Below are 27,376 nucleotides of genomic sequence, written 5' to 3'. Positions count from 1 at the left end.
AAGTGCGCGCAACCTTTTCCTTCGTCATTTTTTAAGATGAATTCGAAAGAATCGTCATCGTGAAACGATATTTGTCAAGAGGGGAAACGTTGTTCTCATATATATATATATATTTTATAGATAGAGAATTGTTATTTTTATCGAGTTGATATTGGAGGATAGAGAGAAAAATATGACCGAATCGGAAGAAGAAATTACCCACACGGAGGAGGACGAGGATTTGTACGATTTGGAGAGACCTTCCATAATACATCTGGATTATCGGTATATAAGAAATAAAATGAATTTTTAAAGTGAATTTGAAATAGATTTAAATTAATTTTTCCACAGGGTGATGTGGATACGGGACAAAGTGATGAAATTTTTAGGAATACGCGGCTACGAGCTTCAATTTTACAAACTTTTGAACGTAAATACGGCAACGATACGCCTATAACGTTTCCATTGTGTTCCACCGAAATACGATGAAAAATATTTCTCTCGAGTTTCCTCCCCTCTTCTCGAAAAATTTTTTTACAGGCGAACAATCGATACTTGGAGGACAAGATGCTGAATTTCTTGATACTCGATCTATACGGAGTGACGAGTCTCGAGAGAAAGATAATCTTCTTCTATTGCACCTATTCCGTGGAAAAGTATCAGGAGGAGGTGTCGGTCTGGCAAAGTGAGTGATCCCTTCCTCTAATTTGTTTCGTGTTGAACAAATATATACGAATGAGTAATCGTGTCGCTTCAAAAATTGTTGATTGCAAGCAGACAAACCGAGCGTTGCTAAATTAGCCGCGTTGACGGCTCTAGCTGTGAAAGGGAAAAGTCGTAAGTAAGAGAATTGTTGGTGATTCTGCACTTTGTTGCTTTTGCACAGTTTCGATCCTTTGGAAACTTTGAAGCGCGTGTGAACGGTGTGTTCGAGAACGAAATATATACGAATTTTAACCTTTTCGCTACATAGAACGAGGAATAATGTATATTAAATGGATGAAATTCAAATTCAAACGTGTAAAAGATAATTGTTTCGATTCAGTAACGACTGTGTGTATTAAAATTTTAAATCGTCTTTTTAAACGTTTATAGATTGAACGAAAATACGCGTGTATAGACAGATTTCATTTCAATGGTCGAGAATTATTTCGTAAATTTATTAAGAAAATTAAAATTTCGATTTTATAACGTCACGAAACATCTGTTTTAATTTAAATCATTATAAATTATAGATAAGTTTTTTTATTGTTTTTTTTTGTAAATTAAGTTTAAAGCGTTAGAAATTCATGTAATGATTCGTCAATTCGATTTTTTTTATACGTTCGACGTCGTTCCACGCGATAACACGAAAGTTGGATACACGAAAAATAGAAACTTTCTTCTTTATTTTACTACGCCATATTTGATTCTCAAAACTTTGCAAAACTATGCTATTACGTGTGCAAATAAATCCTTTTCCCTTTTTTTCCCAAATTCAAGATTTTATTACATAAATCGAATACAAGATCACTCAATTGTTTCAGTCGGATATTCGCCAATTTTTCTCGCGTCTGGAACTTTCTCGGTGCACCAACGAACGATTGTTCTCTTCCAAATTTAAATCTTTGCTATGACTTCTTTCACAACGTTTTCTCAGTGCCGGACACAGACCGTTTCGGTAGCTTCAACAGTTGATCTCCTAAGCTGGAACGCGAAAAGTAAACGGCGACGCGAACGAAGCTACTCGCGCGCCATCTCGCTCGAAACGTTGCACAGGACTGGAAACTCTTAAACACGAAAGAACGGTGTTTCAGATGGCGCCACGAGCGGGAAGTGATTAGAATTCGATTGGAAGTTACGATCGTATAGAACTTATTTGCACACCTAATAAAATTAATCTGGCCGTCCATGACACGTACGAGTTATTTGATTAGAAACTGTAAAATTAAATATTTTAAACGAAAGCTTTAATTATTCAGCGACAATCGGTTGCAAAAAGTGGCAGCGAAAAATTTTAACAAATCGAAGGGTAATTTATGTATCAGGGAAGCCGCGAAAGAAAGAAGAGCCGAAAAAGAAGAAGAAAAGAGTGAGGAAACCGAAGAAAGCGCCAAAACCGATCACGGCGGTAATGGATCCGCTCGCTGTATTGCGCCAACTCGAGGAGTCGATAATCACTCTCCGTTCGGAGGAAAAATCGGTGGCAAGCACGATCGACGACGAAGATTTCGACGAGGAGGAAGAGGAGGACTACGAAGAGGAGGAGTGGGAAGAGAACGGGATCGATTTCAGAAAGAGGGAACACGGTATAATATATATATCGATAAATTTTGTATGGGCAGATTTATCTTTAACGAGAATAAATAATCTTCCCCTCGATATCTTCGTTTCGATTTTTCTCAGAAATTGGTTTCGTGCCACCGCCTGGCGAGGAGGACAAGTACATCCTGACCAAGGTATCTCTGTCTGCTTGCTCCAAGTCACGAATAAAGTTACTTCGATAATATTATTCCGTCCAAGACGTGACAATAATCGAATTAATAATTGCAAATTATTCGAGGTTATACGAAAAGAGAGGATCGACCGTAATGATTGGTTAACCCTTTAACTGCGAATAGACAGAAAAAAACGAAAAAAAAATATTTTACTAAAATCAAATCATACTAAAATTTTGTCACTGTTCATTCATTTTGCTCGACACGCCTTTTTCTCGAGGAATTGGAAGAAACAAAAAGGCTTATCCATATAAAGTTCACGAAAAATATACTTTGAAACTCGAATGAAAACGAAATTAAATATCTTGTGACAAAATAGGATAAAAAGCACGCCGACCGACAAAGCATGCATTTTATAATCAACGATACGAAAAATAAAATGAGAATAAGTTGTATTTTAATTTTAAATATATATTACCAAAGTGATATTTCTATTTTAAAAGATTTTCTTTTATTTTTATTTCACTACTGGTATATAAACCGCTATTCGATATTAGCAAAAATTAAAGATATCCACAGTTAAAGGGTTAAAAAGTAAAACTTTGTTCGAGATTTTTAATTTTTTTCAACGCGTGTCTGGTCATCCACGAAAAAATATGATTATTCCTCGTGGATTTGCAAAAAAAAAAAAAAAAAAAGAAAGGAAAAAAGAGGTGTAACAATTTTAGAAACTGGTGGAGAAGGTGCGAAAGACGCCGATACTTCACATGTTCTGCGGCGAGGTGGACGGTAGCAAGCCGGAGCTGCAAGACGTCACTTTGTTCTACTTCATGAGGACGACCCACGATGGTATACCGAGTTTCGATTCTTACACGGAATGCGACGAACAAATGACGCATTATCTCATAGTCGGATCCCTTAACGGGAAATTTTTGATTTCGATGCACAGAATGATCACCCAGGTATTATCCCTGTCTAGAAACGGCGGGAAGTTTATTCTTTTCCTTTTCCTTTAAAGTGATATAAAAATCGAGCCGAGTGAAAAAGTTCTTTTCCCTCAGCTGTTCAGACCGTTGATCGTTTCACAATTCAGAGGGCCTGAACTCGTAGACATATACGAGGATAGAGACGACGAGATGGACCTGAGTTTCACGGACATAGTTGCGGCTCGAGTGCGTATAATATCTCCTACGATCGATAACAATCCTTTTGCTTTTCGTAATCTAATTTCGTTCGTTGTCCGAGCGCAGAGTGCGCAATTCAGGAAGCCGTCGGAATTTCGAAGGATGTCGATAGCGTTGGCTAGGATAGCCGAGTTGGAGGAGGAAGACGAGGAAGAAGAGTTCGTTTTGCGCCGCTCAACGGTCGTGAGGCGTAGGCTTCCCAAGCTTACAGAAGTGAGTTTCGAGGAGGAGAAGGAGGAAGTGAGCAAGGTGTCGCACATGAAGGAGATACGTGTATCGTTGCATCAATATAAAAACGATTTCTTGTCGTTTTTGGATAAATTGACGGCCAGCGTGGAATGGTTGGTTGAAATCGAATAACGGCAATTGAATAAGAGGGAAAAAGAGAAAAGAAAAAAAAGAAAAATTCGAAGGAATAAAATAATTCGAACGATTCCTTGCAGGACGTTGGAGCACATAGAGGGCGATATCTTGCTTACGATGCCCAATATACCGGAACTAGACGATCCCAACGTTACCGACGAAATGTTGGAAAAGAACAAAGAGGTTATCGAGCAACTTGAAAGCACGGTTATGCTGTGGGGAGTACACATAGAAAAGGTGTGAACGATACGATTTTTCTTTCCTTCTACCCCCGTTTTTTTTTTTTTGCATTCGAGAAGAAATATGGAAATGGAAGAATTAAAACGTGATTGAACGGGACAACGCAGGTGCTGGAAACGTTTCAAATGAAGGTGCCGGCCAGTAAAGGGCCGATAGCCGAGTGCGACTATTGGAAGGATCGAGAAATAGGATTGCTGATGCTTGTGGAACAATTGAAAACACCTATAGCGAAAAGGATTTTGCACGTGTTGAATAACGTCATGTCGACGATCGCCTCTAACTTTCAATTTTTTTATTCGGACCTGTGGAAAACTTACACCGAAGCGAGGGACAACAATCGATTCTTGTCCACCGTTTTGAGACATTTCAAGGTAAGAGAAGGATCACGATCGATGGACGGGTAAGAATCGAAATATACCTCTGGCTGTATATTTGTGGTGTTGAAAACAAGAAAATGGCCGATATATCGATATCGTAAACGAATGATTGGACGTTGCAGTTGATGACAGAGTCGAGTTGCTTCAAATCGATCATGCAATCCATCCCCCCTCTCATGGAAGGGATAAAAATGATTTGGGTCCTGTCTCCGTATTACTGCATCGAGGAGAGGATGGTCGGATTGATGGAGAAAATCTCGTGGCAATTATCCCAAAACGTGATCAAAAATTTAGCGATAAACTTGTTGTTCAGGTAAAAATTCGATCCGATCCGATTAATAGTAGATTGGATTATCGCTGCTTTTTCTTTTTCTATAAAAATTGGACGTTTCGTTTGTTAATTTTTTTTTTTCCCCCATAAAAATAATCCTCTCTTCTCGGTCAACGAAAATGCGTATCGAAAAATCATATCCATATTCGCCATATTATGCTCGAGAAAAAGATCGCAGCAACGAAACAACAATCGGCGAGGTTAAATTTTTTCAACCATCTTTCGATTCGTCTTTTACCAAGATATACGGCAAGTAACGTAAACACGGATATGATTTTCGATACGTTTTTTTGATTAAACTGAAAAGAGAAATTATTTTTGTAGAGAAAAAAAAAAAATTAAATGCAATAGGAAAAGTGATACGATCATTGATGCTCGGTCGATGGTTGCAGATATTCGTTGGAGAAGATTCTGGAAAAGACGGAGAGGGCTTGCACAATGTTGAGGAGCTGGAAGCAAGCATATTTGAAGAGCCGCGAGGACATCGAGATCTCCGGGAAGGGGAAGCGTTGGGAGTTCGACCAGAAACGATTGTTCCAAGGGACCGAGTACATCGCCTCGGTATGCGACGGTTTGAACCAAATTGCCAACGTTCTCCAAGACTTTCACAATATTTTCGGCCCCTATCTGAAATCGATAATCAGCGACCCGGCCCAAATCGACACCGTGATAAAAAGGGTGGACAGATTGGTCCTCCCTATACTCGACGCCGATTACAACATATTCGACGAGTTCAACAAAGAGAACTGGGAGGCGACCCTCTCCCTCTTCTTCGAGGAGGTCCATTTCCTCGAGAACGAGGCGAAATTCTTCCTCGACGAGTGTTTCCACGTGTTGATAAGCGCGGAATCCGCCCTCGAGATGTTGTTGAAATTCAAGGACATCAAGACCAGGGCCAGCATTCATCAACAATTGATGAAAAAGTTCGATGTTGTGATGCAACAATTCAGCAAGGAGGTGAGCACGGTCGAGGGGATATTCAATAGAGGTAAGGAGGAGGAGGAGTTAAAATTTTCTAGAAAAAAAAGGAAGAAAAGGATAAATTTTTAATTTCTGAACGACTTTCCTTCAGGAAAACGAAGCCCCCCGTTGTTGAGGTATCATCCACCGATGGCGGGCGCCATATACTGGGTGAGGCAATTGTTTCACCGCCTGAGAAAACCGGTATTGACCATTCAAAACGTGGCGGAATTGAAGTACAACCACCTGAAGATCCTTGCTTTCAACCAGTACTACGACCTGTCCAAACAATTGAAATCGTACGAGGAATTGAAGTTCCAACAATGGACGGACAAAGCTCAAATAATCGTGATAAACACGATGAGAAGGAACATCCTGATGATGATGCGTTCCGATCCTGACAAAGGTCGGGTTTCAAACGTATTATATTCGTCGAATCGAGGAGCGAATTTAATCTAACAACACGTTCGTTCTTTCAGGTTTACTGCCGTTCCCGATCACCGAGAAACCGGTGGCAAAGAATGTTCATTCGATTCCTCCCAATCCGAGAGGGAAGAGCAGAGAGTTCCTCTCACCCGGATCGACTCCCCAGGAATCGAAGGGCGACTACGAGATGTCGAAGCCGAGCATAGGTGACGAATCGAAGAATTTTCTTTCCATAAATTTCACATTTTTCGATCGTTGATCGTTAAACCGTTCGATCGTTCACTTTTTTTTTTTTTTGAATAAAGATACCGGTAGTTCCGGAATCACGAGGGTAAAGGAGACGAAAATGGATGGGCACAAAGGAGGAGGAGAAGGAGGAAGAGGAGGAGGAGGAGGAGGAGGAGGGTTTTCGACCCACAGGGATCAAAAGTCGGGTACCTCGTCCGAGAAGGGTGGCACTCATCATCAAATAGCCAAGATCACTTGGACGGAATTTATGAGCGGCTCGATTCTGATCGAGTGTCAGCTCCGTTTCCAAGTGAACTTTGATTGGAATTTGTTCGAAATCATTCACGAGGTATAATATTCATCTTTTGTCTCCGATTCCGTTGCCTCGCTCGATCGAAAAATCATGCGTTATTTCTTTCCATCCGGCAGGCCGAGTTAATGGAGCAACTAGGCTTCGAACTGTCCCCCATAGTGAAAGATGCCAGTATTCAGAAAAATCGGTTGAGGCATGATCTCGAAGTAATGCAAAAACTGATCGACCAGTACAACTCGATGCTCGAGAAAATGGATAAAGCGGATGTACGAGCGTTAAACACACACGTTTATTTATTTTGTATTTATTTTGTACTGTTCATTGCTGAAAAGAAGTCTTGCAAAATACGGTTCATTTGGAAGGAAACATCTATTTTCTGTTTCAACCATTAGCGTGGGCACAAAATTCAAAATTATTCTAACCTGTCGATGTAATATAAAAATTTTTTTTCAGATAGGCAGAAGTGCAGATAGATTAATCCTAGCATCTCTCTATGCAGAGACATTAATTCAAAAAAGTTAAAACTTTTGAACCAACATATAACATTTATTCGTAGCTACAGTCGATCCGTTTTCAATTACAATTATTGCCATGTTTCGAACGATAAATTCCAAATAATTTTATTCGTAAGTTTATCTATTAAATTTCCCCTATCACCGCCCCTATGTGCCATCCCGCGAGACTTCTTTCCAGCGGTGAAAGAACGATTAGAGTAACACGAACGAATTATCATCCACTTTTGTACACGCAGATAGAATTGTTGAAGAACATGCTATTGGACATCGAGAAGCACATTCAACCGGGAGTGATGCGTATCAATTGGAACTCTTTAAATATATCCGAATACGCTCACGAGTGCGAGATATTGTTGAAAAATTTGAACTCGTTGGTGGAGCAGTTGAATCACATAAAGAGCGATCTCGACAACAGGATATTCAACGAATTACAGAATTACGATCTCTTCTCCCTTCCCACCAAATATTACAACGAGGAGAACGAGTTGATAGTGTTGCTACCCTGCAAGATATTCTTCCAAGAGATGCAGGTTAGGAGAGTCGAATTGGCAACCTCGATGGCGGTAACTTATCGATCGACCAGCCCCATTCTTATTAAATTGGAAAGTCTGATCTTTGGCACGTACACCGGAAAATGTGCGTCCATGCAACTGTATTACGAGAAGTACGAGAAGAAAATATTCTCCGCTTTCATAACGTGAGTTTTTTTTTTCTTTTTTGGATCGACAACACATCGAACAAATCTTTATTTCACTTTAGATGCATAACCAAGAATCTCGAGTACTTCAACAAAAAGTTGACGGATATGAAGCCGATGTTTCAAGTGGACGCGGTGCTGATAGCCTCGGAGGTGGTTTTAAGGCCGTCCCCAGCCGAAATCTACAACATCATACTGCAAAACGGGAGGAATTTATTGGAACAGATGAAATTATACCCCAGATGGATGAACGGGACTTGCTTGGAATGTAAACCGCTAAGAAAGACCGAGAACGACGCTTTCTTAAATTTCACGTTTTTCGAGGATTTAATGAGCATTCAGGCGAGTGATGGGGGGGTGGGGGGGAAGGAAGAAATTCGACCCTCTGGAAAAGAAAAATATTTAATTCGAGTTTAATCCTCACCAGATAGTGAACGATACTATAATGATGGTTCAAAGGACGGCCCACAAATTGGCATTGGAGGCTTGGAACTATCTGCAAAGGTGGAAGAAGTACAGCAATCTGTGGTCGTTCGACAAGAATCTTGCCGCCGAAAAGTACGCGGCCACCGACCCCACCCTCCACCAATACGACGAGAAATTCTCCTTCTACAGCAACATCCTCGACGAATTGGTGGAAATGGAATCCACCTACAACCTCTATTGCATAAGGTGTGTGTGTGTGTGTATGTGTGTGTGAGAAAGAAATTCGAAATTCGAAATTTTGAAACGATAGCATCAACCTGAGCTCCCTTCTCCTTGGTATCGAGCAACACGCGAAAGAATGGAAACAAGTGCTCGGTAATTTTTTGCTGATGCGAACGGTCAACGAGATGAACGAATTGCACGTGATAATGGACGGGCTGCGAAGCGAGGTCGAGCTGGTGATCACGGGCCTGAGCCGGTTCACGTCCGTCATGCAGGCCATCTCGGACATAAAGAAGATGGCCATCCAAGCGGAAGTTTGCTACACCATGTGCCAGGTATTTTCAATATGGTGCACTCTCAGCCGACGCTTGGATCTAGTAAATATTTATTTACGTTCGATTTTTTTTAAATATCGCTACGTGAATAAGCTGTTTATCTTACGAAGTGTAGAATACTATCCAATGCTTAGGTTTTTTTTTATCTGAAATTAGAACAGTGATCGAACTGCATTCGCAAAGTTTTATTGATGAAATTGAATGATTTCTCGTCGTTAAATAACGTTAAATTATCTCTCTGCTCGTTGACGATAGAGAGAAGGCGATGAAAATAGCGTGACAGGCCGAGAATCCATCTTGCCAATTACTTTATTAGCTTTTGCATTCGTATTTACATTTAAGAAGGTTGCCAATCAAGAGTTTCTAGAATGCAATTATATTATACATAATTATACGTATAATAATAAAATGGGATTAGGATGGCGACGTGTTGAAATCATTAAAAGCGTAGAATCATTTTAAGTCGGCTAAGAAATGTACCCAGGAAATCATGGTTGATCTTTTTCCAGGAAACGTTCCTAGCATTTCGCAGCCACGGTATATCGTTTCCCGAGGACGAGGAGCAGGCGGCTTACGACCTGCAACGGGACTGGGAGTCGCTGTATCTGGGCGCTTTGTACAGAGCCTCGACCCTCGAGAGCACCTCCGACAGATTTTCGGGGATGACGCAGGAGCAGATATACGATTTCGTTCGAGAGCTCGAGGAATTCGCGAGGGATTTCGAGGCCCACGGACCTGGCAGCGTGGGCGACGATCTGGAACTTGGATTGATCAAGATGGAGGTGAGTCGTACGAATTTCTATACTTTTCTTCTTGCTATATATCCGATTTGCAAGAAGGTAGAATTTTAACTAAAATCATTCTACTCTTTCGCTTTTTAATTCAAAATCATGATTGGATGCAATCTGTTTCCAGGAATACGGGAAATTGATCGCTAGGCACGACGAGAAACACCGCAGCCTGGTCAAATCCGAAATACTGTTCGATCTTCCGGCCACGGATTACTCGGTTTTCCTGAAGCTGAAGAAGGATTACGACGGGATGGAGATGTTGTTCGAATTGTACAAGGAGCAGAAAGAGATGAGGAACGTGTGGGCGCAGACGCTCTGGGTCAACCTGAATCCCCAACAGTTGATCGAGGGTATGGACCATTTCATCAGGATATTTCGCAGACTGCCGAAATTCGTGAAGGAGCTCAGCATCGGGCACGCTTTGGAGGCAAACATGAAGAGTTTCAAGAATTCCGTGCCTTTGTTCATCGAGTTGAAGAACGAGGCGATGAGGGAGAGACACTGGAAGCAATTGATGACCAAGACTGGACAATTTTTCGATATGGACCCGGAGAGGTGCGACGACACCGATCGAAACTAGACTAAAAAAGTTGGGGAGCGGGTGGAGGAGGAGTGTTGTTATCATTTTCAAAGTGTTTTCAAAGTGTTTGCGAGTGATTGTTCTAGATTCTTTTTCTTTTCTTTTTTTTTTTTTTGTAAATAGAAAAATAACGAACAGAGTTTTCTTTTCAGCCTCGTATTTGTAATGTAATTTGAATATCGTGGTATTGCAAGTGCTATCCCTACAACGTGGCAATTAATTTTTTTCTTTTTTTTTCTCTCTTTCTTTCAGAATTTTTATTCCTGCTAATCGTAATATATGAAATAACCTAATAATACATTATACATATATATATATATAGAAACTTTTTATAAAATATGGCGGAAAAAGAGATAGAGACGTTGAAGGGGTGAGTTCGATTCCACGAATCCCGCTCGAAACGAAGCGAAATATTTCTCTCTCTCTCTCTCTCTTTCTCTTTCTTTTTAAATAAATCGATTTTGCGATCGACAGGTTCACCCTGCAGAACATGTTCGCCATGGAGTTGGGAAAATATCAAGATATAGCCAAGGAGATCGTGATGAACGCGGTGAAAGAGTTGTCGATAGAGAAAGGTTTGAAAGATTTGGCCGAGGTGTGGAAAATGTTGGAGTTCACGGTGGTGAAACATTACAAGGGTAACATTTACGACGAATAATTAATAATTTAATTAAATTTCGACGGAGGGGGAAGAGGGGGGAAAAAAAGAAAAAGACGGAGATTAATCTGGCGGTTTTGCAGGGGTCGAGGACCGCGGATTCATCCTGGGTCCGACGGACGAGATGAATCAGATTTTGGAGGACAACATGATGAACGTGAACGCGATGGCCGCCTCCCAGTTCATCGGCCCGTTCCTCGACACCGTGCAAAAATGGGAGACGATCATGCACACCATCTCCGAGGTTCTCGAATTGTGGCTGCAATTGCAGAGGAGGTGGTTGTATTTAGAGGGTATATTCGTGGGCGGTGACATAAGGATGCAATTGCCCGAGGAGGCGAAGAGGTTCGACGACATCGACAAATCATTCAAAAAGATCATGATCGACACGTCCAAGAGGTTGAACGTGCTCGACTGTTGCATGGTCAAAGGTGACCTTCCCTCGCCATCTCGAAAGTAATCGGGAATAAGATAATAAGATCAACCCTTTGCGCTCCAACGACGACTCTCGATATTTATTTACGTTCGATTTATTTGAATATCGCTTCGCCTGAATGGATTCCTAAGATCTTTATACGTTTATAATCTTATGGAATGATATACTATCGAGTGGTTAGATATTTTTATATCTGAAATTAGAATTAGTGATCTGCATTCGATATAGAAATATTATTTTCAAAGTTTTCGAGTTTTGTAATTATATAAAACGATTATACAAATAACGAAATTATCTCTGTTTGTTGAGAAATAGAGAGAAGGAAATAGAAGATCAACAATATAGACTTTGATATTCGACAAATTTTCTTTCTTTATTCTTCACAAAATATTAAAATATAAAGGTTTTATACGTTAATTCGTTTTAAGTCGGTTAAGAAATTCATTTAATTCACGAGTACGGGAATCGTCTGATTGACCGAGCGAAAAAGGCCTGGAGCGCAAAGGGTTAAACGTTTATCGTCTTGTTCTCATTACTTATCGAAAAAGCTTGCTCGATTTACGCGATGAAAAAAAAAAAAAGAAAAAAAAATGGATCGATTCTGGTCGTGCAGGTCGACACGAAGAGTTCGAATCGATGATAAACGCATTGGACAAGTGTCAAAAATCGTTGACGGATTACTTGAACAGCAAACGGGCAGTTTTCCCGCGATTCACGTTCCTCAGCGACGACGAGTTGCTGAACATCCTCGGTAGCGGTATACCGACCGCCATTCAAGAACACGTGGGCAAGATGTTCGACAATTTGGACAAATTCAGGTTCGAGCTGAGCGAGACCGAGCGCGAGATAGTGACAGCGTTGATCTCCGCCGAGGAGGAGGTGATGGAGTTTAGAAACGTGGTGTTGGCCGAGGGGAATATCGAGGAATGGATGGTGCTCGCTTTGGAGGAGATGAAGAGGTCGAATCGATACCTCACCAAAAAAGCAGTCTTCAATTATGGAAAGGTGAGGAGGAAATTTGAAAGTGATGATGAAAAATGTTTCTTAAACTAAAGTGTTTTTTTCCTTTTTTCTTCTAGGTGAGGAGACCAAGAACGGAATGGATGCTCGAATTTCAAGGAAATATGGTCCTGTGCGCTAATCAAATATGGTGGACCGCCGAGGTGGAGGACGTGTTCGTGAGAATTTCTCACGGACAGATGCAGGCGATGAAAAACGTAAATCTCTTTTTTCTCCTCTCGGTAATTTTTCTTCCTCGATCCTTTGATTCACGATCTCGGTTTCCGCAGTATTTGAAGCAGCTGAACAATCAGTTGAACGAAGTGGTGACGCTGATGGGTGCCGACACGTTGACGGACAATGACAGGAAGAAATTCGACATGGTGTTGACGATCGACGTTCACATGAGGGATATCGTGGAAGGTTTCGTCAGGGACAGCATCATAGATCCTTCGGAATTCGAATGGGAGAGTCAATTACGGTTCGTCCAACAAATGTTCGATCACGCCGTTTTCCCGCCAATCGAATCGATGATCGAACGTTTTCTTTTTCTTCCTTTTCTTTTTTTTTTTGTCAAGATTTTATTGGGTTCACGATCTGGACAACGTTTGGGTCCACCAATGCACGGGCGTGTTCGAATACGGTTACGAGTATATGGGATTGAACGGGAGACTCGTGGTCACGCCTTTGACGGATAGAATATACTTGACCATCACGCAAGCCCTGTCGATGCATCTAGGAGGCGCGCCCGCGGGTATGTCATTACTTTGGAAAATAACTACGCATCTTGAGCGAAAAAAAAAAAAAAAGAATCGTTCTCCTCTGCTTACAAGGTCCCGCCGGAACGGGGAAAACGGAGACTACGAAAGATTTGGCAAAAGCTCTGGGATTATTGTGCATTGTGACTAATTGCGGCGAAGGTATGGATTACGTGGCGATAGGAAAGACGCTGGGCGGCCTGGCACAGTGTGGCGTATGGGGATGCTTCGACGAATTTAATCGCATCGACATATCCGTGCTGTCCGTCATCTCCACGCAGCTTCAGACCATACGATCCGCCTTGATAGCGAAAGCGTCTAGATTCACGGTAATTTAAAAAAAAAAAATAATAATTTCAATTATAAATATAGGAAGAAAGAAAGATATCGTGTCTCTGATCTATCTCTCGAAAATCAGTTCGAAGGCGTCGATATAGCGCTCGACACGAAAGTTGGGATATTCATCACGATGAATCCGGGATACGCGGGTCGAACGGAGCTTCCAGAATCCGTGAAAGCGTTGTTCAGACCCGTGGTGTGCATAATCCCGGATAACGAGCTGATCTGTCAGATCAAATTGTTCAGCTCCGGCTTCTTGACCGCCAAAGTTTTGGCCAAGAAAATGACAGTCCTGTACAAACTGGCACGCGAGCAACTGAGCAAGCAGAATCACTACGACTTCGGGCTGAGGGCGCTCAAGTCTGTGCTCAATATGGCCGGCCACTTGAAAAGGACATCCGGCGATTTGTCCGAGAATCTGGTGCTGATGAGAGCGCTACGAGACATGAATCTTCCTAAATTCATCTTCGACGACGTCCCACTCTTCCTTGGATTAATAGCCGACCTGTTTCCCGAACTCGACTGTCCCAGGGTTCATTATCCCGATTTTAACGATGCCGTTGATTTCGTGATACAAGAGCAAAGCTATATGCATTTACCCGAACAGGTATTATTCTTAATCTTGGAATTATTATCACAGATGATCAACTTATCTCGAAGAAAATAATTCGAAGCGTGACTTTGGTTATTACACGAAAAAGAGTCATTTTAATTGAATATTGTTGTTATTGTTTTTCATCGAATTTTCTGATGGTCTTGGTTTCTTTCTCCAGTAATTATTTTCGAGGAAAATGTAATTGGGATTGGATGGGCAGAAATTCTCGATTAATTAAGAATAATCGCTGAAACCAAGTTGAAATTCGAGTTATCCTGGCTTTTTATTCTTGACAATAATGTTCCAATTTAACAGGTCGATAAAGTGATTCAATTGTACGAAGTGATGATGACGAGGCACTCGACGATGATAATCGGGCCAACAGGAGGCGGAAAAACCGTCGTGATCGAAACGCTTTGCAAAGCGCAGACTCGGCTCGGCATGCCTACCAAACTCTACACCTTGAACCCGAAGGTATCCCTAGGATTAACCTCGATTAAAAAATAAAATCGAACATTTATCGATGATCTCTTTTTCACTTTTAGGCGTGTACCGTGAACGAGTTGTACGGCGTGTTGGATCCGACTACGCGCGATTGGACGGACGGCTTGTTGAGCAAAATTTTTCGAGAGGTGAACAAACCGTTGGACGACAAAAGCAAAAGCGAGAAAAGATATATTCTGTTCGACGGTGACGTGGACGCTCTCTGGATCGAGAATATGAATTCCGTGATGGATGACAACAAATTACTCACTCTGGCTAACCAAGAGAGAATCAGAATGCTAGGTCATTGCAGTCTATTGTTCGAGGTGATCCACTTTTCGATCCTTTTTTTCACGGATATCGCCATACACGATTTTGATTTAATTCGCGGATCGAACGGTTATTTTCACGCATTATTTTTGGCAAAAGGTAGGCGACTTGCAGTACGCCTCACCAGCCACTGTGTCCAGGGCAGGTATGGTGTACGTGGATCCGAAGAACCTGGGCTATCAGCCTTACATGGACAAATGGATACGCAGTAAGAGCGAATCGGATCGGGAGACGTTGACCTCGATGTTCGAGAAATACGTGGATGGAGCGATTACCTACATTATAGATGGAATGTTCGGATTGCAGCAGCTCAAACCGCTTAAAATGATCATACCGCAAACCGGATTGAACATGGTATCGATTAGACGTTCGTACGTTAATTAGTTCGACAACTCTTATGAGGATTATCAAAGAAAAAATTGCTTAATCTGGATATTCCTGATTTATTAGATCGTATCACGTGAAATTGCCGTTTTTGTTTTAGTTGAAAGAAAGACAATGTTTTTTCAAAACCATAATTTTTATTCGATCAAAATATGAGCCATTAGCTTTAATGATCTTTTCTCAACGAGATTCCAACTGATATTTTTATAAAACTTCATGGTTTTAGCGTGAAGAAATTTTTTAAATGTTGCAGTTACTCTTCTCGAGAGTCGAATATTTTATTTTTTAAAAACAACTGTGAATGAGCAAAACAAATGACAATCGATTGATGAAATATCTGGTGAATGTGGTGAATGCATTAAGATTTCATATTTCGATTCAATTAATTTTTGTACAGTAGTTTGCGATGCAATCGAACGTTGTCATGTAGAAAAATAGGTCCATCAACTAATGCGGCTTGTTTCTTAATCAATTTCTTGATAATAGGATGCTGCTGTTATTGTATCTCTTTGTTTCAGAAAAGATGAAATTATTTTTTTTTACAAACTACCATACTTTTTTCGATCATAATAATGATTTCGGCATTTTTTTTTAGGATTTTTATTAGCATTATCGTATAGTAGCCATTTTTCATCACAGGTTATAATTTTATTCAAAAATTAACTTCTACGGTTTCGAGCTTTATGCGATAAGAACATTTCCAAACTTTTGATTCTCCTTTTCCAATTTTTTCACTTTCTTTCATCCTTGTTTAATATGAATTTTGATCTATCTCGTTTCAAGATTTAAATTTTTGAAACCACCATCGAACGAATTGTCCTCTCATCGATAAAATTTTCTCCAAAAGCTAACCTAATATTTAATATGCTTCACTGTAGTCTAACTTAAACTCGTATACAGGAATTCTAAATTCTTTCGATAACACCATATTGTTCACTTCTTAAAAAACAGTTGAACTAATACAAAAAAGAATTTATCTACACGAAGAAAATATAAGAGGACAACGTCAAATTATGTTAAGCGAAATATAGGTTAAGTAGAGTTTATAAGTCGCAATTGTCATTTTAAAATTTCACGTGATACAACCTAATATAAGGAATTTTTATCATTTAACTTTGACCATGATAATGGATTTTAATTGCAATTGAAAGATCGAACAAGAAATATTTATTATACAATTATACACGAGAGACAGTTGCTCGTTTATTTAGGTAGTACAACTTTGCCACGTGTTCGATGCTCTTCTCGTGCTTTTGGACACTGAATTGGCCTCTCTTCTCAAAGTTGACGAAGACGAAGAAATAAAGATAGAACCACAATATTCCAGAGAGGAAATTTTCGAAGCAATGTACATTCAAGCTTTGTATTGGTCCTTAGGAGCGTCTCTAGTCGTAGAAAATAGACCCGAGTTCGACGATTATATAAAGAAAACTTGCGGTTTCATGCTTATACAGGATACCATTGAAAAACCAGCTACCGTGCGTAAGTTGATAAGATAAATATAATAGAGAAATGAAAAAATTGTTGATCGATACATAAAAACTTGAATCGATGAAGAAAAACTTGATATAAATTCGAAGATGAATAATTCGACACAGGATACATTCCCGTGACGAATAAATTGTTGTACGATTACTTTTTGGACTTGAAAGAAAATATCTGGGTCCCATGGAAGTTAAAAGTTCCCGAATATATACACGACAGGAAGAAACATTTTTCCGACATCTTGGTTCCTACTATAGACACTTTGAGAACTATGTGGTTCGTTCAAATAATGAACGAACGAGAACGACCAGCACTTTTGGTCGGAGAGACTGGCACCTCGAAAACTGCTATCATTCACGAGTTTCTTCGACACTTGAGCACCGAAAAATACGTAAATTTTCAAATTTTTTAATTACCAACAATTCGTTTTAATACTAAATTTATACGAGTACGTTTCAATTTTTCACGATATAATTCGATCAGAATCAACTCATGATAAATTTCTCGTCGAGAACGACCTCGATGGACGTGCAAAGAAACATAGAGGCTGTCGTGGAGAAGAGAACGAGAGAAATTTACGGGCCACCTCCTGGTAAAAAATTGTTGATCTTCATCGACGACATGAACATGCCAGTGGTGGACACTTACGGTACCCAACAACCAATCGCTTTTCTCAAATTTTTATTCGAGAAAGGTGGCTTTTACGATCGTGGAAAGGATCTTTCTTTGATGTACATGAAAGACATGTGTAAGTTTGCATTCAAGATCAAGATTAATCGATCCTTCGAATACTCGAGATAATTATTTTCCCCGGTAACAGGTTATTTGGCAGCGATGGGAAAACCGGGTGGAGGAAGGAACGAAGTGGATCCAAGATTCATCTCCATGTTCTCCATCTACAATGTTGTATTTCCCGCGGACGAGACCCTCGATTACATCTACAGAAGTATTCTGGTCGGGCATCTGACGATATTTTCAGAAGAAGTGCAAGAAATCGCGAAAACTTTAGTTGAAATCACTTTGCAACTTTATAAGGTATTTCTCGGCCTCGATCTCTTCTTAAAAATTAAGATTCGATTCGTACAATGATTCTCTTCCAGATAGTTTTGGCCGAGCTATTACCAACACCGAACAGATTCCATTATATTTTCAATATGAGAGATTTGTCGAGGATCATGGCGGGTCTTCTTCAATCCCATCCCGATTATTTGTCAACGGTGAAACAGATCGTTAGACTTTGGAGAAACGAGTTCACCAGAATTATATGCGATCGTTTGATAAACGAAACCGTAAGTATCGATAAACACGAAAATTTACATGTTTATTTATAATTTTCTGATCACAGGATACGAAGATCGTAACCGATCATATGAAGAAAAAGATCGAAGAAAGTTGGGAAGAGGATCGCAAAGTGATCGAATACGTGATGAGGGATCCGTTGCTGTTCGGTGATTTTCGAAACGCGATTAACGAGGACGAACCAAGATTTTACGAAGATCTGTTGGATTACGAGGCTGTCTACAGTTTGTTCTTGGAGGTTCACGATTCACTTTTTCCTCCTGATATTTAAACGTCGGGCCAAATTAAAAATATAAATAAAATGAAACGAAAAACGCTTTTCAGATTTACGAGGATTACAATGAAAGAAACGTGAGCAAATTGCACATGGTCCTTTTCAACGACGCGCTCGAGCATCTGACCAGGATACACCGTGCCCTCAGGATGCACAAAGGCCACGTTCTAGTGATCGGTATAGGCGGAAGCGGGAAGAAGTCGGTGATCAAATTGGCAGGGTACGCGGCAGGCTTTCAAACGTTTCAAATTAGCCTCGCTCGAGGCTACAACGAGCCCGCGTTTCGCGAGGACATGAAGAATTTGTACAACATGGTTGGTGTGGATAACAAGAAGATCGTGTTTTTATTCACCTCCGCTCACATTATCGATGAAAGTTTCTTGGAGCTGGTGAACAACATGTTGCTGACCGGGGTGGTACCAGCTTTGTTCACCGACGAGGAGAAGGACGAAATAATTCATGCTTGCAGGAATCAGGCGATAGAGGCTGGTTTTGGCGTCACCAAGTTCGAATTTTTAATCTGGAATTTTTATGTTCGATATGGTTGTTCGTTCGATAAGAATTATTATATCTTTCAGAGAAAACGTATGGTCGTATTTCGTGAAAATGAGCCTTGAAAATTTACGAATAGCGCTTTCGATGAGTCCATCGGGAGATCTGTTAAGGATGAGGTGTCGAAGTTATCCTGGCCTCGTTAGCAGTACCACCATAGACTGGATGTTCCCTTGGCCGGAACAAGCATTGATTTCCGTGGCTAATGTCACTCTTAGCGATGTAATTATCTCTCGATTCGATTTATACAAATTATTCATTCCGTTATCCGATTGAATTACCTTCGTATTCGTTTCAGAATCCAAACGTACAGGAAAATTTCAGAGATGTTATAGTGGAGCACATGGTGCTCACTCATAGAACCGTCTGCGAGTACACGGTGGATTTTCAACTAAAATTGCGGCGAAGAAACTACGTGACGCCTAAACATTACCTAGATTTTATAAATATTTTTCTGCGTCTTTTGGTGGAAACGAAAAATTACATAAATTCGCAATGCAATCGACTTTCTGGAGGTTGGTAGAAAAAGAGAAAAGAGGGATTCGAAGGATAAAAAAAAAAAAAAAAAGAAAAAGAATTGCGCTTTTTCCGAACGAACTTTTAAAGGTCTGCAAAAAATTGCCGAGGCTTCGACGACTTTGAACGAGTTAAACGAGATTCTAGCCGTGCAAAGAGTAAAAGTAGCCGACCAGACGAGGAATTGCGAGCAATTGTTGGCTTCTATAGGAGAAAGTACGGATATCGCGATGGAGAAAAAGCAGTTCAGCGAGAAGGAGAGACAGGCGATAGAAGTACAGAGGAAGATCATTACCAAGGAAGAGACGGAGGCCAAAGAAGCATTGGCCGAAGCGCAACCTGCCTTAGACGCGGCCCGATTGGCCCTTGGGGAACTCGATAAAGCGGACATCACCGAAATAAGGTCTGTTACTTTCCTTTCTTCTTCTTTCGTTTCTTTTACGAATTATTCATTAAAGAATTTAAATAAATGACAATGACAACTCGATCTAGATCGTTTGCAACGCCGCCTGAACCCGTACAAATCGTCTCAGAATGCGTGGCGATACTGCGAGGCGTGAAAGAAATCTCTTGGAAGAGTGCGAAAGCAATGATGAGCGATCCAGCGTTTCTAAGACAATTGCAGGAGATGAATTGCGACAAGATCACTTTGAAGCAGCAGCAAGCTGTCAAAGCGCATCTGAAGAAGACCACGAAATTGGATCAGATGCAGTACATCAGCAAAGCGGGATACGGTTTGTACAGATTCGTGCTCGCTGTGCTGGATTACTGTGCCGTTTTCAGAGAGGTATCTTCTTTAATCTGATCCCTTGATCGTTGCTTTATGGTTATATACTTTTATTTGTTTCCCCGATAAATAATTATAAAATCTTTGACGCCAGTTAAAATCTTCGACATTTTCTTGCTTAAGGTTAAACCAAAGATAGACAGAGTTAAAGAATTGGAGGCCGAATCGGAACGAGCTCGAAAAGCTTTGGAAAAGGAGGAACGAGAATTACGAAGGCTGGAAAAAACCATCACAGACTTAAACGCGAAATACGAGAAAGCTATGGATGAAAGGCAAAAGTTGCAGGAGGAGACCGATCTGCTTCAGAGACGTTTGATAGCCGCCGACAAGTTGATCAGCGGATTGTCCTCTGAAAACGAGCGATGGAAAAAGGATTTGGAGGATCTGCACGTTCAGATAGAGAAGATCATTGGAAATTGTCTTCTTTCCGCTGGATTTCTCGCTTATTGCGGCCCATTCTCGTACGAATACAGAAATCAAATGGTATACGAGGATTGGTGGAACAGTATAGTGAGTAAAGAGATCCCTTTCATGGACACGTACAAGATTCAAACGGAATTGACTGACGACGTTGAAATTAGCAAGTAAGATATTTATTTATTCCTTATTCGTTATTCTCTTATTCAAGAAAAATATCACGAATTCTACAAATAAAACGGAAAATAGAAAATTCTAAAGTAGCGAAAATTTGTTCAAGATGGACATCCGAGGGTCTACCACCGGACGAGCTATCCGTACAAAATGGAATTCTGACCTTGAGAGCATCGAGATTCCCCGTTTGCATCGATCCTCAGCAACAAGCTCTGAATTGGATCAAAAAAAAGGAGCACAAGCATTTGAAAATTCTATCATTTACCGATCCAGATTTCCTGAAACAGGTGGAACTGGCTATAAAATATGGTCTACCGATTCTCTTCCAAGATGTCGATGAGATCGATCCCGTGTTGGATAACGTCCTATCCAAGAACATACAGAGTACGTTTATATCTTATATTCTTTAATTTCGTTTTCACTTGATAAATACAAATAATGATCGATAAAATAATTTTCATCATAGCTGTAGCAGGTAGATCGTTCGTCCTTCTTGGTGATAAAGAAGTGGATTACGATCCGAAATTTCGAATGTACCTTACCACCAAGATGTCAAATCCTATATTCGATCCTGCGGTATACTCCAAGGCAACAGTGATCAATTATATGGTGACCTTAGGGGTTCGTTCTCCAATTTTCTTCCCAAATTTATTCAAAAATAAAAAAAAAACGCGTATGAATCGAATGAAAAATCGAATTAAAAAATTACAGGGCCTGGAAGACCAATTATTGTCGGTGGTCGTTCGAACAGAGAGGCCAGACATCGAGGAGCAACGCGAATCACTGATCGCCGAGACCAGCGAAAACAAGAATCTTCTTCAACAATTAGAAGACAGTTTACTTCTGGAAATAGCAACGAACACGGGAAACATGTTGGATAATATCGAGCTGATCGAAACTTTGGAAAATACGAAAGCCAGCGCCGAGGAGGTGATGAGAAAATTGTACCTCGCCGAAGTTACAGCCATTGATGTGAACAAGCTTCGAGATGGTTATCGATCGGTAGCTCAAAGAGGAGCGATACTCTTCTTTGTTCTCGCGGATATGGCCACGGTTAATTCGATGTATCAATACTCTTTGATCAGTTACGTGGAGGTGTTTATTTATTCGTTGAGGAAAGCACTTCCGGATCCGACGTTGCAACGCCGTCTGCAGAATATCATCCCAATGTTGACGAAAAATGTTTACGATTACGGATGCACGGGAATCTTTGAGAAGCATAAATTATTGTTCTCATTCCAAATTTGCACAAAGTTGGAACAAAGTATAAGTAACGTGAGCCAACAACAATTGGAATTTTTTATCAAAGGATGTATCAGTTTGGAGAAGGCGCCTAAGGTTAATCCTACAGAATGGTTACCAGCGACTGGATGGGCCGATTTGTTGAAATTGAGTACCGATTTCCCAGAAAATTTTGCAAATGTCGCGGACGAACTTGGTATCCATATGGATCAATGGCAAACGGTAAGTGGAAATCAAATTTTTCGAGATATTAGTTCGAAAAATATTTTGCATTAATTCTCTTAAAAAATAAATGTTAATCTTTCAGTGGTACGACATGGATTCCCCAGAATCTGCGGAATTTCCCCTAGATTATTCCAACAAGTTAAGTCCTTTTGAGAAACTCATGTTAATGAGATGTTTTCGCGTCGATCGAGTTTATCGAAGCATTGTCAATTACATCACCGAGATCATGGGAGAAGAATACATCACCCCTCCACACATTAGTTTCGAGTTAATCTTCGAGCAGAGCACGCCTACGATGCCTATCGTTTTCATCCTAAGCCCTGGATCCGATCCAACCTCGGAATTAATGAAATTGGCGGACAAATACGGTTGTGGCGGTGGAAGATTTAAACATTTATCCCTTGGCCAGGGCCAGGAAACTGTACATCGTTGTCCTTTGTTAACGTTTGATCAAATTATTCGTAATCGGTAGGAAAAAAAGATTCGTAACGTGATATCGTTTGCTTTTCAGACCGCAAAAGAATTGCTAGAGGGTGCCGTGGTTAGAGGACAATGGCTCATGTTGCAAAATTGCCATCTACTCTTGAGTTTCACCAAAGATTTGGAAAAATTGTTGGAGAACATCGGAAAGCCTCATCCAGATTTTCGTTTGTGGCTCACCACCGATCCAACTCCCAATTTTCCTATTGGAATATTGCAACAATCTTTGAAAGGTACAGATCGGAACAGGTTGCCTGCAATTTCTTCCGAGTGAAAGAATTTTAAACAAAATTTTCAACTTAGTGGTCACGGAACCACCCAGTGGATTGAAATTGAATCTCGAAAGTACCTATTTAAAAATGAGGCCACAAGTGCTGGAAAGTTGCACTCATCCCGCTTACAAGCATATAATTTATGTGTTGGCTTTCTATCATGCGGTCGTTCAAGTGAGTTAGACTACAATTTACATTAAAGTATATATTATATATTATGATGAATTTATTGTTTTTAAAATCGTGATCAATTAGGAAAGAAGGAGGTACGACAAGATTGGTTGGAATATAAATTATGATTTCAATGAGTCGGATTTCAATGTGTCCACTATTATTCTGGACACGTATTTAACTAAAGCGATTCAAACGAATGATACCAAACTCCCTTGGAACAGTTTAAAGTATTTGATCGGTGAAGTACGTAAATAACTTTTGATAACTTAAGTTCTAACTTGGAAAATTGAAATTTCCACGAAATAATAACGTAGGTAATGTACGGTGGACGAGTGATAGATTGCTACGATCGTCGAGTATCCGAGACTTATATGGACGAATATTTTGGAGACTTTCTTTTCGACAGTTTTCAGCCCTTCCACTTTTATGTGGACGAAGAATTCGATTACGTGATACCACCAGAAGGGAATTATGATGATTATCTCGCGTTCATCGATCAACTGCCACTTGTCAATACTCCAGATGTGTTTGGATTGCATCCAAATGCCGAAATTGGTTATTTCACTCACGCCGCGAAAGAAATGTGGATCAATCTTATAGAACTGCAGCCCCAAACTGGTAAGTAAAATGAGCTTACTCTTTTTATAATAGGAATAATCGATTCGTAACGATAAATTTGTTATTATGTTTTTCTATTCAAATTAAAAATCGAAAAAAATTATTTTCTTATTTAGAAGTTAGCGCAACTGGAATAAGCAAAGACGAATTTATCGATAATCTTGCAAAAGATATACTGGATAAAATTCCTGCCGAATATGACATTAATAAAGTGAGAAAAAGTTTTGGACCAACTATAACGCCAATCTCGATCGTTCTTCTTCAAGAATTGGACAGATTTAATAAACTGATCAGGATGATGAAAAGATCGTTGATTCAACTGAGGAAAGTATGTATCGATATAAAACGAACTGCTTTATTCAAATAATAATTTTCAAATACTTTAATCGAATATTTTTACACATTGTTAGGCTATCGCTGGAGAAATCGGAATGGACATGACTCTTGAAAGTATAGCTACAGCGTTATATAACGGTGTATTACCAATGCAATGGGCCATGCTAGCACCAGACACAAAAAAAACATTAGCTGGATGGGTAGAACACTTTGAGAAGAGGATACAACAATATAATAGTTGGGTAAGATGTTAACTTAGAATTCACATAATTCGAATTTCTTCTTTTTTTTTTTTTTAAATATTACTAGATTACTTCGGGCGAACCCGTAGTTCTCTGGTTAGCCGGCCTACACATCCCAGAAACTTATTTGGCAGCTCTTGTGCAAATGGCCTGTCATAGAAACAGTTGGTCTTTGGATCGTTCTGTTATGTACACGGCAGTGTCGAAATATACTAGACCTGAATACATAGAAGATAAACCTGATCAGGTAATGCAAATTTATTAATTTGATTAAAAAAAATATATATATTTGGATACTGATTTTTTCGTCGTTTTATAAACAATTCCTAATTATAATACAGGGTTGCTACGTAAGTGGATTATATTTGGAAGGAGCCAGATGGGATATAAATGAAGAATGCTTGAAAAGATCGTTCCCGAAAATCTTGATAGAAGAATTACCGATATTAATCATCATTCCAATCGAGGCTCATAGACTCAGGCTTCAGGCATGAATTAATTTTAACAGTCAATTCGAATATGATCGGTCGAAATTGTTTAGATTAATTAATACATACGATTTTATTACAGAATACTTTTAGAACACCAGTATATACCACGTCTAATAGAAGAGATGCTATGGGAGTAGGTTTAGTTTTTGAAGCAAATCTTGCCACCGCGGAACATATCTCTCATTGGGTATTGCAAGGAGTTTGTTTGATATTAAATACCGATTAAACGATTAGGATTACAGTGATAATAATTACTTTTTCTTTCTACAATGAAAACAATATAAAGACGTCATGTACAGTAGACATCCTTCTAATAATATTAAAAAAAAAATTTTTTTCTAAAAATATCCTCCATTGTATTACATTTATCCAATTTCATATACAACAAGAAAATATATACATATATAATACATATGCTTGAAGATTATTTATTATTTCTACTTATAAACTTGACTTGAGGCAAACATAGATTATAAAAAGAACTATCGATAAAATTATTCAAATTTTGCCATTTTATCCAATGATAATTTTCCAATTGTTCGGTCGTTCGTGCTCTGCCGATAAAATGTGGATCCAAGACTAAAAAATATGTATTGTTGGACCCTTCATGGACTCCTAAAACGCATTTGCTGGAACAATCCTTGTCTCCGCCCATCATGATTGGACTACCAAATTCCTCAAAATGTTTCTTGATGATAGGAATATGGTCTCGCAAAGCTTTACCATTTGGAATATGCACGATTTTACTGAGAATGTCGTACAAATGATTTAACACGAGACATACCTACGGAATTCATACTTCGAATCAATTTGTTTGCTTCTATCATATTTCACAGAAGGGTATTCATTGTTTGTATCAAAAGCATATCGCGAATGTTTAACATTCTTGGGTTATCGCTGTTTTGATTAAAGCGTTGAAAATAAACTTTGTAGAAATTAATGATTTCCAATGCATAGTATACCATAAGTATATCAGAAATTGACTACTAGTAAAAAAAAAAGAAAAATTCGTGTATATGTAATGATATAACGTAAAATACTTATTATTTTTTTAATTAGTATCCACAAATAAAAATGATAAATCAAATATACGTATAATTGATAAATATATCGGGTAAATAAATTTTCTTCTTATTTTCATATTATTCTTACATAAAACATTTTGATCCAATATAAAAATATTTATTGCTTTAAAGTGTTCGTCAAGATTTTCTTGCGTGATAATATGTAATTTATTAATTAGTATTAATAAATTGATAAGTAACAAATTTTAGGTTATAAATCTCTATATTATAATAATAATAATAATAATAATAATAATAATAATAATTTAATTATACAAGAAAATACTGATATTTGTTCAGAAAATAGACTTACTTCGAAACTACCTATCCATTCCCTCGATCCAATAAATGATTGTTCCTTGTCGTTCAGCGAGACGAGCACTTCCTGTATACGTCTGATACTTGGAACGGATTGTTCCAAGTTTCCGTTCCCAATAATCCACGAACATATTGTTTGCAATGTCCTATATCCACAACCCCAACCCTAAATTCAACATTTCATCATTTTTTTTTCTCTTTTTTTCTTTTTTTTTCTATACAAAGTTAATCTAACAAAGAGACAACCATTACACACCTTATCGTTAAAACCATCGCAACAATAATGCCAATATTCGTAATCTCCTTTAACCAAGAAACTTTGGCCAATTTCCGGTAGAAGAATATTCTGATGAACATTTTTTAACAGATCGCTTGAATAATTGACAGTCATTGTTTATTCAATAAAAATTATCAAACAACATCCGTATAATACCCGTTCCTTTTCAATCGCCGAACCACGAAAAAAACCAATCTACTTACTTTCACGTCTGTCGTAATCGCGTCTGTTCGAAAAAGTCTAAACAGAGCGTAGGTTCGTACGTAATAACAAATAGAGCGCGAAGCTTCGTATTTCCCGGTTTAACAGCGATTCGCGGCCATTCCGTGTATTTTTCTCTCAACACCTAACCTATCTAATTGGCTCGCATCGTTGTAATATGTAATGATTCAGTGAAAGCGTCCGCGAAGCGAGGAAACCTTTCATAATCTAAGCAACTGCATAGTTGGAAAGTCGTTATTTCGCGTGTAAAAGATATAGTGTAGCCTTTATGATAGGCGATAAATTGTGGCGTCACCTGGAAACACGTTTTTTCGTTGGTTTATCGTCGTTCTCCTCGTGCAATCGGATATTTGATACAAACGGTAAAGTACGTAATACGCAGTCACGCGCACTTCGTTACGCGTTCATCTTACTGGTTATCAAGTATACGCTCTTTGGTGGCTCGGTGTGGCGTTTCTGTGAGCGAAAAAAAGAGAGGAACAGACTGATCAACGTGAAGCTGATCGACAGAATGGACACTGGGATTTCATAGCAAAATGACAATT

At 39.3% G+C, this 27,376-nt stretch overlaps 2 protein-coding genes across 2 annotated transcripts; one reads left to right on the top strand and one right to left on the bottom strand.

Annotated features, from left to right (window-relative positions):
* Window positions 1–135: 135 nt before the first annotated feature.
* Window positions 136–25,362, top strand: Dhc98D (Dynein heavy chain at 89D). Its single transcript, XM_086906394.1, has 59 exons — window positions 136–264; window positions 331–409; window positions 520–664; window positions 757–816; window positions 2,007–2,267; window positions 2,365–2,417; window positions 3,125–3,358; window positions 3,458–3,568; window positions 3,647–3,921; window positions 4,024–4,180; window positions 4,291–4,554; window positions 4,683–4,873; window positions 5,284–5,879; window positions 5,964–6,257; window positions 6,331–6,483; window positions 6,583–6,854; window positions 6,935–7,084; window positions 7,570–8,030; window positions 8,093–8,372; window positions 8,458–8,702; window positions 8,767–9,013; window positions 9,523–9,795; window positions 9,929–10,359; window positions 10,859–11,022; window positions 11,126–11,473; window positions 12,092–12,483; window positions 12,558–12,695; window positions 12,768–12,958; window positions 13,056–13,231; window positions 13,311–13,564; window positions 13,654–14,181; window positions 14,485–14,643; window positions 14,715–14,978; window positions 15,082–15,336; window positions 16,578–16,848; window positions 16,965–17,242; window positions 17,335–17,599; window positions 17,672–17,886; window positions 17,952–18,140; window positions 18,197–18,388; window positions 18,475–18,929; window positions 19,003–19,198; window positions 19,275–19,491; window positions 19,583–19,895; window positions 19,985–20,279; window positions 20,403–20,863; window positions 20,977–21,254; window positions 21,337–21,491; window positions 21,582–22,334; window positions 22,420–22,758; window positions 22,849–23,050; window positions 23,121–23,263; window positions 23,345–23,506; window positions 23,578–23,881; window positions 23,998–24,209; window positions 24,292–24,459; window positions 24,527–24,706; window positions 24,801–24,947; window positions 25,030–25,362. Exons 1-59 carry the CDS (start codon window positions 173–175, stop codon window positions 25,174–25,176), a joined length of 14,730 nt encoding a protein of 4,909 aa, XP_086762520.1. The 5' UTR covers window positions 136–172; the 3' UTR covers window positions 25,177–25,362.
* On the bottom strand, window positions 25,363–27,090 carry Ufsp1 (UFM1 specific peptidase 1). The gene is made up of 3 exons (XM_012490576.2): window positions 26,589–27,090; window positions 26,328–26,498; window positions 25,363–25,734 (listed from the first exon to the last, which is right to left on the bottom strand). Exons 1-3 carry the CDS (start codon window positions 26,721–26,723, stop codon window positions 25,375–25,377), a joined length of 666 nt encoding a protein of 221 aa, XP_012346030.1. The 5' UTR covers window positions 26,724–27,090; the 3' UTR covers window positions 25,363–25,374.
* Between the last annotated feature and the right edge of the window lie 286 nt (window positions 27,091–27,376).

This window comes from Apis florea, unplaced genomic scaffold (genome assembly GCF_048593485.1).
Source record: "Apis florea isolate Af1SG1 unplaced genomic scaffold, ASM4859348v1 contig_1615_pilon, whole genome shotgun sequence".
Lineage (NCBI taxonomy): Eukaryota > Metazoa > Arthropoda > Insecta > Hymenoptera > Apidae > Apis > Apis florea.
Note: the sequence above shows the minus strand (reverse complement) of the source record. Positions and strands in the feature narration are given on the sequence as shown.